The 13,105-nt window shown below is 40.5% G+C and overlaps 1 protein-coding gene across 1 annotated transcript; it reads right to left on the reverse strand.

Annotated features, from left to right (window-relative positions):
* Positions 1 to 5,479: 5,479 nt before the first annotated feature.
* On the reverse strand, positions 5,480 to 11,859 carry hsp90ab1 (heat shock protein 90, alpha (cytosolic), class B member 1). Its single transcript, XM_042391268.1, has 12 exons — positions 11,752 to 11,859; positions 10,452 to 10,595; positions 10,062 to 10,268; positions 9,713 to 9,872; positions 9,414 to 9,547; positions 9,014 to 9,319; positions 8,735 to 8,900; positions 8,422 to 8,612; positions 7,521 to 7,668; positions 7,097 to 7,365; positions 6,131 to 6,464; positions 5,480 to 6,033 (listed from the first exon to the last, which is right to left on the reverse strand). Exons 2-12 carry the CDS (start codon positions 10,593 to 10,595, stop codon positions 5,915 to 5,917), a joined length of 2,178 nt encoding a protein of 725 aa, XP_042247202.1. The 5' UTR covers positions 11,752 to 11,859; the 3' UTR covers positions 5,480 to 5,914.
* Positions 11,860 to 13,105: the final 1,246 nt, after the last annotated feature.

The following is a 13,105-nucleotide window of genomic DNA, read 5'->3' on the forward strand; positions in this document are numbered from 1 at the left end:
AGACAATTCCACAGTTTGGGTACAAAACTACAGAAATCAGCATCACTGTAGGTCTTTGTATTAGCTTTTGGTGTGGTGAGCACCATTAGGTCTGGATCAAAGTGCTATACCAGGCATAGATCTTTGCTGTATGTCAACCAAATATTAAATTTAGTGAACTAAATGGAGGCAAGTGCAGAGACTTGAGTGACGTGAGCTCTTTCATTGTTCCTTAAACTCTGGTGGCAACATTCTGTAATAGCTGTAATTAACTTCAAACTTGCTTGGGAAGACCTATGAACAATGCATTGCATTGGGAGTAAAGGGGGATCAGGTCAACAGCATCAACAACTATATAGAATTTTTATCATCTGCAAATAAGTTGACAATCTCTTCTCATGAAACAGGCAAACAGGGTTTTGTCCTAACTATTTCTTTATTGCTACTGATCTTACAACAAACAGCGCAATGCCCTTGTTACTGTGGTAGAAGATAGTCAGCAGTTGCCCTGTGGCTCAAGATGCAGATTTTTGGCTCTAATGGCAAATGTGATTTTTATTTTCCCTCCACCATCTCTTCACACTCTTTCCCCTCTTTTCAGTCTCATCAAGAAAAGACAGGATTTTTTTTATCTGAGCTGCTCTAAACTAATTCATAAACTATTATGATTCACCTTAATTCAAACTGAAGACTGGGTTTGACTGTGTTGTTTGAGAAGCATTTCCCCCCTTGGTTTATCAATCTCACAGCTGCTCAGTGGGGGAATTTCCCTGCACCTTTCATTTTACAACATCCTACACCACATCTGGCTTGGAGCAGTGTGTCACAGCATCTGTGTCTCCGCTCCTCTTTTCAATAATGCAAATGACAAACAAAACAGGTGTGGGGGGGGGTAAAAGAGGTTGTGGACCTCCAGTTTCAGTCCACAGTCGAACCAGTCACTCCGGACTCTCACTCTGACTGCCGGGATGACCCCGGTTGAGTGTTTTATTCTAACTTTTATTAGCCAAGGGGAACATTTGACTGTTTTAACAATGCCCGACATCACTTGGAGCCTTTCCCGAAACAACCGTGGTCTTCTGCTGATACCTCGCAGAGAAGCCGAACAGGAAGAAGATTCATGGCTTTGTCACGGAAACGAAGAAGCTGCTGAGAAGGTTAAAAGTATCAACTCCTTTTTTAAAATTGTTTTTTGGGAGATGAACAAGCAGCCAGATTTTCTAACCTTTATGTCACCACCACGCACTCAATTACTGTACAAGTGGAACATAAACACAGTTTGACAGACCATGTGTGAATCTCTCCACTCCCTTTCATCTAGTCATAAAGGTTATCATTTTCGTGGGTTCCTGTATTTTATGTTTCACCATACGTTTTTTATTTCTCTTGTGTAAGCCTTTTATCTGCACATCTTGCTTCCTTCCTACTCAGTGTGGGTGGGTGATCCTGTTCCTGTCTCTAGTATTTACCAAGTGCTGTCAAATATGAGAAGTAACACTGTGCTTGATGTGTGTAGCAAAATTGTTTCGGATCATAAGTGGCAGTTGTGTTTTTTTCTGGTATTTTGCATCGTAAATGTCATGGAAACTAAATTATGCCGCTTATACTTGACACACAGGCCTGCTGGATGAATGTGGTTGCAGGCGTAATACTTATCTCCCTCAGTGATATAAAAACCACACTTGACTGTGGTGGCCTGTTATCACTACTGAGACATTAATACACCCTTAGAGGCACAGTATGTAATTTTCTGCCGCTATGGGGATTCTCAATCCAAGCAATAACAAAAGACGGAGTTTGATGATGACGTGAAGTAGCGTGGGATCATGGGTGCTGTTGTCTTCATTGTTAAATAACCACCATTGCCGTCATTGCAGTCAGCTTCTCCTGGTTAGGATTTTTTCATTGCTCATTGTGTTCATTGCTCAGGAGGTTTTTACCAGGAGCCAAATTATCCGCAGAGGTCTCCTCCTCTCCAAAACAAACGGCCCCGATGATTAAAACCAGTAAAAACACTGAATAAAGCAGTTTCACGTTAAAAATCAGTGTATCTCTGCCGCTGTTTGGTGGACACAGGACGTCCGGAGGAGCTGCAAGCCGAGCTGCTGCTAAAGGTTGCGCAGAAATGGAATATAATATTCATAAGTATGTTTTAATTAGTGTATAATCACCTCAAAATAAGAATCGTTGTGTTTTTGTTACCTTAGAATGAGCCTTTTTCCCTATGTAGAATTTATATCTAAATAGGGAGCGGGTCCTCTTCCACGAAGCCCACCATGTTGCACCGCCATGTTTCTACAGTAGCCCAGAACAGACAAACCAAACGCTGGCTCTAGAGAAGGCCTTTCATGTTTTTTGCAAGTTTCGCGGCCACCGTAGGTTCTCCTACATGCTTGGAAGCAGAGGGGTATTCAGTTGGTTGCAATCTACAACCTCACCACTAGGTGCTACTAAATCCTACACACTGGTCCTTTAAGCCGATTTTGTGGCTTTTCTGCGTTGACAGCATGTAATGGAGCGAGATACAATGCAGAAACAAGATACGACAGGCTGCAAAGGTCATGAGAAGTGTGACACTGCAAGCAAATGTAATACACCGCAGCCCACTGAAACACCAGGAACCCCCCAAACCCACACACACATAATTAATGCATAACGCATTTGTGGGTTGACAACAGATTTACACATGAGAGTCAAATGTTTCCACAGGAAGTCTTTTGTTAAAAAAGGGCAAGTCAGACCAGTTGCACCTTTCAAGTTTATGAGGGAAACCTCCACCAACTCTCGATGAACTTAAGTAGGAAATTTCCACCAGCTGACACACAAAGATGTTACTACAGAGCCAGACGGCCTTTTAAAGCCACCCATCAGAATATTTCCTGTTAGTCTAATTTGCTTTCTTTTTCAGTCTACGCACAGTATTCCATAATAAAAGACATCCATCTTATCTACAACCTTTGACCAAACTCATCATTATTGGAAAGAAACTGAAAATAATCTCAATTGTCGATATGACAGTTATCTCACAACAATCAGTTACATAATCACAGGATAACAGCCTGTTTTTTCAGGTGGAGATATACCATTAATAATCACACTTATACTGTGTAATCTCTTGGTTCCAGACATCAGTGTCCTGTGTCAAACCAACCTCTATCCCTCTATCTATCTCTACAAAAATGTTATTTTAAAATGAATTTCAGCAGCTCTGGAACCAATTACACTTACACTATGAAGCCAAAAGTATGTCTGCAATACATAAAATAACAAAACAAACTCTCAACAAGGTCCACTCAGAAGCTGTTCTGGAGCTTTTGAGCGTAACACGTGATCTTCTACTGTTTGCGCAACTGTTATGGAAATGTAGATGTTCAAATTTCCATTTTTTTTATGAGCACTTTAAAGACTTAAACCTTTCAAAGTTCATTCTGGTCAACTGCTGTTTCTGAGGTAAACAATGATGAACTTTGAAACTCAACATACTTATATGATATTTTATACAATAGTGTGCTTCCAACTTTAGCGGCAGCAGTCTCAAGAAGGCCCTCCACGTGGTCTAAGGATAGGGGGTATCACATATTGCACAAATTGTAAAGCCCCTTGAGGCACATGTGTGATTTGTGATACTGGTATTGATAAATCGAGGCAGCTAAATGGAATCCAGCCATTATTCATTTTCTTATTTACTTTCCTACTTTGAGATGAGGAAGTAAAACCCTGCAGCCAGTTCCCAAAATCTTGTGGTAAGCCTTCAGAAAAGAGTGAAATCAGTTACAGCAGCAGATTAATACCTATGGTTTTGGAATGAGATGTTCAACAATCACATATGGATGTCTGCATAAGTACTATAAGGGACATATATACTATACTATACTATAATATACTATACTATACTATGCTATACTACTAAATGCATTATTTTACAGTCATTCCCATAATGTACACTTATACAAAGATATTCTTGTTCATTTCTGTTCTATGATGCAAATGATTTATAGATGCTGCAAATTAAGAAGGTGGTCAAGTGAAGAAGGTGTGTCAAAACAAAAGTGTCATCTCCACCATGTTTCTGAATGACACAGTTTAAGTTCCCCACTTTCACTTTGACTGCAGCGAGTGTGTGTGCACACGGTTGTGCTGAGGAGGGACAGACACCCACGCTTCACTATTTTACTGATGAGAGCAGAAGATCTGCCGCCACCTCCTCAAAGCTGAGCAAAACCCATGACTTCCAGGAAAACTACATACTTTACATTTCCCCCAAATAGTTCTGCTGATGATGCCTCATACTTTCAAGAAAATGTGTTCAGCATGTGCCGGTATTTTACAATGTAGTTCCACGTGTGTTTTAATACCATGTTGATTGACAAATTGCCGGAAGGACTCTTTTTCCGTTCCTAAATGTTTTGCTTATCTACTTCACTGTGTGACCTTTTGCTTTAGTCACATATTGCTAGTAAACACTTGTATTGGTTTTACGTTTTGTGGAAGTTCAAATCACTGATAACAGATCATTTGTGAATGAACTTTAATTTCAAACTTTCCATGCACAACCTCAAATTTCTAATGTCATCCATAACACAAGTGAATCTGAGTGAAGTGCCTGTAGATTCATAATTTTATCCAAGAACATGTTTAATATCATCTTTGATAGGCAGCCTTGGTGTTATCTTGTTAATTAAACTTAAAATAAACACTTGAGCAGGGAGGTATTGTGATGACATTTGTATCTTCCTAACCAATGGGCACATTTACAATTTTTTAGGCTAAATTACAATTTTTATTAGATCTAGAGGGTGACAATTAGTCAATTAATAGAACAACAGATAATGGACAACTTTTGATAATCAATTTATCATTTTGAGTCAATTTCAAGAACAAAAATATCCAAATTCTCTTTCCAGCTTCTCAAAGTGAGAATATTATCTGGTTTATTAAGTCTTCTATGATGGTAAACCAAATATCTTCTAAGGGACAAAACAAGACATTTGAGGGTGTCACCTTGGGCTTTGGGGAAAGCGATTAACATTTTTCACCATTTTATAGATAAAAACACCTAGTATATTAATTGAAAAAATGAACAGATTGATAATGAAAATAATTGCTGCATCCCTGTTACATTCCAATGTAGATTATGTACAAGTCAGGGTGTACAGTTGTCACTTCCAGTGTCAAAACACAAAAACAGGCTTAGAGTTGATTAGTATGGAACTGGAGCAGCAGAAATTTCAAGGAAGCCCCCCCCCCCTTAAAATAGTCTGATCCTACTTGAAATTTTACAGAATGTCTCCACCTAGTGGTCTTCTGAGAGAACAGTCTAAACCAGTGTAACATATTTCAAGACAAAATGTCAACATGCCACCCCGAGTGTTGATTAATGTCAATATAAAGTAAATGTTTCCCTCTAATCTTGCAAAATTGATAGAGATATGTGCAAACATCTATTTTAAGTAAAGGTTCTTCCTGTGATTAAGCCATAGATACAACAGAAAGACAAAAGTAAGGTATTACATCTTTAATTTTTTGCAAAACAAGACTTGGAATACAGACAAGCCTGGACTCAGGCAAAGGAATCATACAGTCCTCTCTCCATGCAGCGTGCAGTGTTGCACATGAGCAGAACCCACCCAAACCCTCACCAGACCTGATCTGATAATGGAATGTACCATTCCCATGTTCACACATTTACCACTCCAACATTTAAAACTCAGTGCAACAGGGTACTCGTTAAAACAAATGTGCTGCCACCATGAACTTATACAGCAAAAACCAAAACTGCTTTTCTTAAAAGGGTCTTGCAGAGTAATGCTCTAGACACAAGAGCAACACTGGTCCACCACACAACATGAATGACTATTTGTTTTGCAGTTACTGCAGTTTTAAAGGATGAACAATTGAAAAGTGAGGCTAAAGTGTTAGAAATCTGGGGGTTGGTTTAATCGACTTCCTCCATGCGTGAAGCATCATCTTCACCGTCGCCTTCTAGTGGAGGAATCTCATCTGGGACGGATGTAGAGGTGGCCTCATCTGTGGGGACGTCATCGTCATCGATACCTATGTAACAAAGGGCAGTTTGTTAGGGATTGATACAAGTAACAGGGATGCCAAAGCTACCAATATTGATCTACAATGTTGACTTTAATGTCCTTACCCAGTCCGAGTTTGATCATTCTGTAGATGCGGTTGGAGTGGGTCTGTGGGTCGTCCAGGGAGAAGCCTGAGGACAGCAGAGCGGTCTCGAACAGCAGGATGACAAGGTCCTTCACAGCCTTGTCGTTTTTGTCAGCTTCGGCCTTCTGCCTAAGGGTTTCCACGATAGGGTGGTCAGGGTTGATCTCCAGGTGCTTCTTGGCCATCATGTAGCCCATGGTGGAGTTGTCCCTGAGTGCCTGGGCCTTCATGATCCTCTCCATGTTGGCCGTCCAGCCGTAAGTGCTTGTCACAATGCAGCAGGGCGACGACACCAGTCTGTTGGACACTGTCACCTGGAAGAAAAGTCAAACGGAGGACTTTGAGCATGCATGGTGTTTGAACAGTAGGTTGATCATTTTAAAACTCAAGAGGGGGTAACTCCAAGTTAATAAAGCATGCAAAACAGTCATGTTAGGAATAATGCTCACACACACACACCCAATCCATGTATTGGCTCATAGGTTTATCAATTTCACCACACCTTTAATGTCTAGCCTATGAAGACCCTTTTTTATAGTAGCACACACAGGTAGGGCCATTAGCTATGTTTGCAGGTTTTTCATATTCTGTAAAACCAAATGTATAAATTGAAATCCAGGCATCTGTTAGAACAGTATTACAATGACATTCATCATGAGTTAGGTTTTCAAAAAAAACATTCTTAACTTGCAAAATCTCCACACAATCTGAACTAGTCAAAAACATTTTGCAAACAGGAACTCATTCAGGGCACACTTGATAAACAGGAGACCTAAGGGGGCACCTCAAGGCTGCATGAACTCACCAGAATACAAGTTAGGACCAACTAGGCACCTGTTACCAAACAAAACACTGTCAACTGCAGTTGTGATTTTTAAGAGTAAATCCTAGAGTATGAAGGGAAGTTTGAGGTCAACAGGGAATCATAACCATTAGGATCACTTACCTTCTCCACTTTCTTGTCCAGGATCTCCTTCATGAGCTTGCAGAGGTTCTCGAACTTTGCCTTGTCCTCCTCCATCTTTTTCTTCTCCTCCTCGTCCTCTGGGAGCTCCAGGCCCTCCTTGGTGACAGAGACCAGGCTCTTGCCATCAAACTCCTTCAACTGCTGGACGCAGTACTCGTCAATGGGCTCTGTCATGTACAGGACCTCGAAGCCACGCTTGCGGACACGCTCGACGAAGGCGGAGTTGGCCACCTGGTCTTTGCTCTCACCTAAAGAGAAGTTAATGATTAGCGTTATTCTGGCAGATCAAGTTTGCTTGTTACTAAATCATTTTGATGCATGCATTGAAAATTTTTCAAAAAAATTAAATGTTTCAAGGAATTAGGGTGGCAGCAAACTCAACAAATCTAAGAGATTGACTCACCAGTAATGTAGTAGATGGATTTCTGGTTGTCCTTCATGCGGGTGAGGTACTCTGTGAGGGAGGTGGTCTCATCTCCAGACTGGGAGCTGTGGTAACGCAGCAACTCAGACAGCTTCTTGCGGTTTTGAGAGTCCTCATGGATGCCCAGCTACAGACGATAACGAACGGTTACATACTCAGCAAAACCACCCTCTACACCAGTAGCCTGCATCACAGTGCAAGATCAATTACCCAGCTAACTTTGGGCTTGACTCTTTAAATAGTTTAACTTCTACTATTGCATGTAATCAAACTCTTCCAAGTGAATAATTCATAGTTCCAAGGCTAAACCCAAGATAACCCTCCTCCTGATACCATAAAAATTCAACAATGTTGCCTGACTTAAAATCAGAGGCAACACACAGCGTTTATGATTCCGATACTGTGTGAGCTCTGGGGCCATAAACAATATTTATCTACTATCCAGCATTTTGTTCCAATACGGGGGGGAAAAAAAAAAAAAAAAAAAAAAAAAAAAAAAAAATCATACAGCAATACTAAAGTGACTATAGCACTAAGTGACTAGTCTACAGCATATAAGCACTGTAACTAGTGTCGTATACACTAGATGTACATGTAGTAAATACATGAGCTTAATTCTGATTATTGACAATATAGAACTGTTCAGCCATGTAGTGCATTTTAAAATGTCTGGCTAATAACTAAAAACTATGACTAAACTGCCTTAGAAAGCTAGAGGGAACAGCAACTACTAAATTAAAGAATAAACCTTATGAATCCATGGAGAGGCACTGAAGACGTAAGGAGTGCAATAAGGAAGAGGAGCTTTCATTAAAAAAAAGGGATGTTTTTAAAAAAACAAAACAAAAAAAAAACAAAATTGCACATTTCTTTCAATTACCTTGATGTTCTTGGAGAACCCTTCATAGAACTTCTTGTAGTTTTCCTTGTCCTCAGCCAGTTCGGCAAAGAGCTCCAGACACTTCTTGACGATGTTCTTGCGAATGACCTTCAGGATCTTGCTCTGCTGCAGCATTTCTCTGGAGATGTTGAGGGGCAGGTCCTCAGAGTCCACCACACCACGAACAAAGTCTGGAGGTGGAAAATATGAATATTTAATTTAAGGCTTTGTTATGAGAAATTATACGGGTAACTTTAAAAGTGAAGAGCTGTGGTGTAGAACTACTACATTGTTTTGTATTAACTGTACTCACTCAGGTACTCTGGGATGAGCTCTTCACAGTTGTCCATGATGAAGACTCTCCTGACGTACAGCTTGATGTTGTTCTTCTTCTTCTTGTTCTCAAAGAGGTCGAAAGGTGCACGACGGGGAATAAAGAGCAAGGCCCGGAACTCGAGCTGACCCTCCACTGAGAAGTGCTGTAAGGGGGAGAATTCACATGTTACTTGTGCCCGTTTTATCCAGGTTGCAGGCTAAAACATACATTAAAAAAAAAAAAAAAAAATCAAGTATTTTGCATTGCACAGCATACCTTGACAGCCAGATGATCCTCCCAGTCGTTGGTCAGACTCTTGTAGAACTCTCCGTACTCCTCATTTGTGATGTCATCGGGGTTCCTGGTCCAGATGGGCTTGGTCTTGTTCAGCTCCTCCTGGTCGATGTACTTCTCCTTGATCTTCTTTTTCTTCTTCTTGTCCTTGTCTTTGGAGTCTTCCTCATCGTCAGAGCCTACATCTTCGATCTTTGGCTTGTCCTCAGCCTCCTCTTTCTCATCCTTCTCTGCCTTTTCCTCCTCTGCCTCATCATCACTGATCTCCTTGTCACGCTCCTTCTCCACCTACGCATCAAGAGTGACCTGATTTTAACTTCACTGAGTTTTAATTAGCTAAAAATGGAGTGAAGAATTCCAATGAGTCGAATTCAAAACTTACAAACAGGGTGATGGGATAGCCAATGAACTGAGAGTGCTTCTTGACGATCTCCTTGACCCTCTTCTCCTCGATGTACTCGGTCTGGTCCTCCTTCAGGTGCAGGATGATCTTTGTTCCACGGCCGATGGGCTCTCCTGTGAACACAGTTGCACAACAGTGAGCACATTTTGTTCAAACAAGCTGCCACGTTAGAGGATGAAGCAGGCAACATCGACTGGATTGTCAGTATTCACCGGCACCACTGTTATCAAATGTCTCTATCTCAGCTGCTTTATTATAATGATACAAAAGACACTTACCGCTGTCGACCTTGACTGTGAAGGAGCCACCAGCAGAGGACTCCCAGGCGTACTGCTCATCATCATTGTGTTTGGTGATGACAACCACCTTCTCAGCAACCAGGTAGGCAGAGTAGAAACCCACACCAAACTGACCGATCATGGAGATGTCAGCTCCAGCCTAGAGGGAACACACAATTATAACTTCATACAAGTATTCAAAGTAAAAAAGTTTTGATTTTATAATTCTGATAGCATATCTATTTTATCTACCAAAGACTGAAACAGTCTGATACATGCAACCTTTCCTTGTCTTCTAATATAATGCATGCCCTCATTTTCCACACTAGATCATGCACAACTGTAGTACCTGTAAGGCCTCCATGAAGGCCTTGGTGCCAGACTTGGCGATGGTACCCAGGTTGTTGATCAGGTCGGCTTTGGTCATGCCAATTCCAGTGTCGATGAGGGTCAGGGTGCGGTCATCTTTGTTAGGAATGATTTCAATTTTCAGGTCTTTGCCACTGTCCAGCTTGGTGGGCTCAGTCAGGCTTTCATAGCGGATTTTGTCCAGCGCCTGTAAACATTAAGTATCATTCATTAACACCATATTCAAAAACAAGTGATGGATTCTGAGAAAATTTAGAATCGATAAGTCCTTTACATATCATTAAATGCTTTGCCATACCATAAGCACTTGAAAACCTGCTTAAGTATGGTGTAGAATGAGAACTACAACAAGGAGATCTTGCAGACTTACATCAGAGGCATTGGAGATCAACTCCCTGAGGAAGATCTCCTTGTTGGAATAGAAGGTGTTGATAATCAGGGACATCAGCTGAGCGATCTCTGCCTGGAAGGCAAAGGTCTCAGCCTCCTCCTCTTGGTGCATTTCTTCAGGCATCTGCACAGAAGGAAATCATTAATGTTTCAGTGAACAGTACTGATTTAAAATTATACTAAAATGTAAACTACATATGTCTAAGTAATAATAAACAAGCTGACTCTTATTAGAAAGGTTACCATATCATTTGAGAGGCTAAAATGGCTACTTGTTAGAACGTGTTGCACTCTACTCTAAACCTCTAATCCTATCGGTTTCGTTAGTCAATAAACAATAATATAATTTGATCACGTCCTCAAGCTGGTTTCAATATTGGACAGCTGCCATCGTGTTACTACAGATCGGCGGAAGTAGCCGTTCACCAACATGGCGTCGGACCGACAATACAGACAGACAATGGCCTCCGCAAACACGTGCTGAGGGACGGCAACTGACAAAAATAACAGCTAGAAAACGCGCTATTATACGAAAACTCGTGATTAAAACGCATCAAGTCTAATCGTTAAAAGATTGATTAATGAAGGCGGCGACAAACATAACGTTAATATAAATAAATAGGCAAAAGATAAAGCCAAAACAATGACCTGTCATTTTCCAATAAATCGAATCACGGCTTGTCTTGTCTGATATTAACACTAACGTTAGTTACGTAACGGCTGAATGACCGTTAAAGGGCTAACGTTACTGGCAACAGAAATCACGGTTAGCGTTTATCAAACGTTGGCTCGATACCTTTTGGTGAAGATTATTTATATAATAAAAAGGGGGAAAGGGCACATTTTGAGTTTATAACGTGAGTAAAGTTGTGTCATTCGTGGTCTTCAAACGGTAACGTTACGTTTAGCCAAATAAACAGCGTTGTCATCTTCACCACACCTGCCTTTGTGCAACCCGAGCCCGGCCTAACAGCTCTGCAATGCCGCATTCTGTTACCCCGCTCAGCACCACACACACAAGCTGCCAAAACACCGAAATCTTACCGTCTAAAAGGATTAATTATTATGTAACACATAGACCGAACAGACCAACGAAGCCATTATTGTACCAGTTTTCACTCAGCATACTGCACTGATGCTAAGGTTATCGTCGTGACTCATGATGAGCTCTCATCGTGGACACATCCATGGACTAGTTCTGTGATGGCTTAGCAAAAACTCAAAAGATATTAACAGACCATAAGGTGTAATATGAGTAGACAAAATATTTGTGTACATACCTTGTTTATTCCGTTGACTTATCTTGAATAAAATGCAACCAGATATGTGTCCCCTCTGCTCTCTGACGCAGGGAAATGGAAAGGGACTTCCTCTTAATAGACCGGAATCTTTATACACATGCGTTTCAGTGTGCAGGTGTATCCATCCGCGTTGCACCATCCACCACTAAAACTAGTCTGTGGATAAAACAGCTTATTTTATTTAAGAAAACAACACATTCAATATACTGGCTTAAAATCAAAGTCATAGTAGTGCATAAAGAGGTAGTAAATAATTATGATTATTGATATAAACAGGCAATTGGATAAGCTTGAAGGACTTGTGGATAGCAATAATGTTAATATCAGTGCAAGGTGATTTGAAGATGATAAGAAATCAACTCTAAATGTGTTTTATGCATAGTTTACACGACAAAAGTGATTCGCCAAGGCTCTTCAAAACATCAATGCACCAATGCAGCAGGTGGTACACTTTGTACCTTGGAAAATACTGCAATATTAGTGAAGTCAATCCCTGTGGCCAGCGCATCATTGCTACCACCTTGTGGCAGTTTAGGCACAAGGATAGTTTTATTCAGAGACCTTTTTTTGTTGACGGGACTAGGCTGCATAACTGTCGCTGTATACTATCGGGACAGAAATTTCTGCACCAACTTAAAAAATATACTTGAATCAAAAGCACAAATACAGCGTTTATCGCATGGTAAATTAGCAAAAAAGTGTGGATCTTTTTAGTCTGATGGATGGATATTTTAAACTAGGAGGGTGCGCTTCGTTTCTTCTAGCACTTTCTGTGAAAAAAAACCCGCCTAAAGTGACGTCACACCCGTGTCAGATGCAGACCTCGCGGCACAGCTGCTGTCACAGCGAGCTACTACAACAAAATCACCATGGTAACCAACCTCTTAAATTCATACTTATATTATATTATATTATATTATATTATATTATATTATATTATATTATATTATATTATATTATATTATAATAAATACTTAATAGCGCAATGTGGGCTGATTATACCTACATAAAATGCCTCACATATATATAAGGATCTCCATTATCAGGGGTAATAAAACAGTTACAGAACATTTGCATTTGAAAGTACAGGAGGTTACTGGTGGCCCTGGGGCCTCCACACAGAGTAAATGTGTGGGGGCTGACTCTATTTACCAAAATGGTGTTAAAGGACAGGTTCACATTTTTCAACAACAGTCAGGAGCCCAAATGAACATTGAAATAGTTTTTTTTTGCTGTAATCATTCTTCCTGTTCATACTGACCATTAGAAGATCTCTTCCGAATGTACGCACAATGTAAGTGATGGGGGACAAAATCCACAAGTCTCCTTCTGT

The sequence above is a fragment of the Thunnus maccoyii genome, chromosome 17, assembly GCF_910596095.1.
Source record: "Thunnus maccoyii chromosome 17, fThuMac1.1, whole genome shotgun sequence".
NCBI classification, from domain to species: Eukaryota; Metazoa; Chordata; class Actinopteri; order Scombriformes; family Scombridae; genus Thunnus; species Thunnus maccoyii.

What these genes read in the sequence shown, in the direction of transcription:
- hsp90ab1 (XM_042391268.1), bottom strand. Translation starts at nt 10,595, where the DNA reads ATGCCTGAAGAAATGCACCAAGAGGAGGAGGCTGAGACCTTTGCCTTC. An exon ending in TGATCTCCAATGCCTCTGAT is followed by an intron (nt 10,269 to 10,451) that starts GTAAGTCTGCAA and finishes TAATGTTTACAG; the next exon opens with GCGCTGGACAAAATCCGCTA. An exon ending in CACAGTCAAGGTCGACAGCG is followed by an intron (nt 9,548 to 9,712) that starts GTAAGTGTCTTT and finishes CTGTGTTCACAG; the next exon opens with GAGAGCCCATCGGCCGTGGA.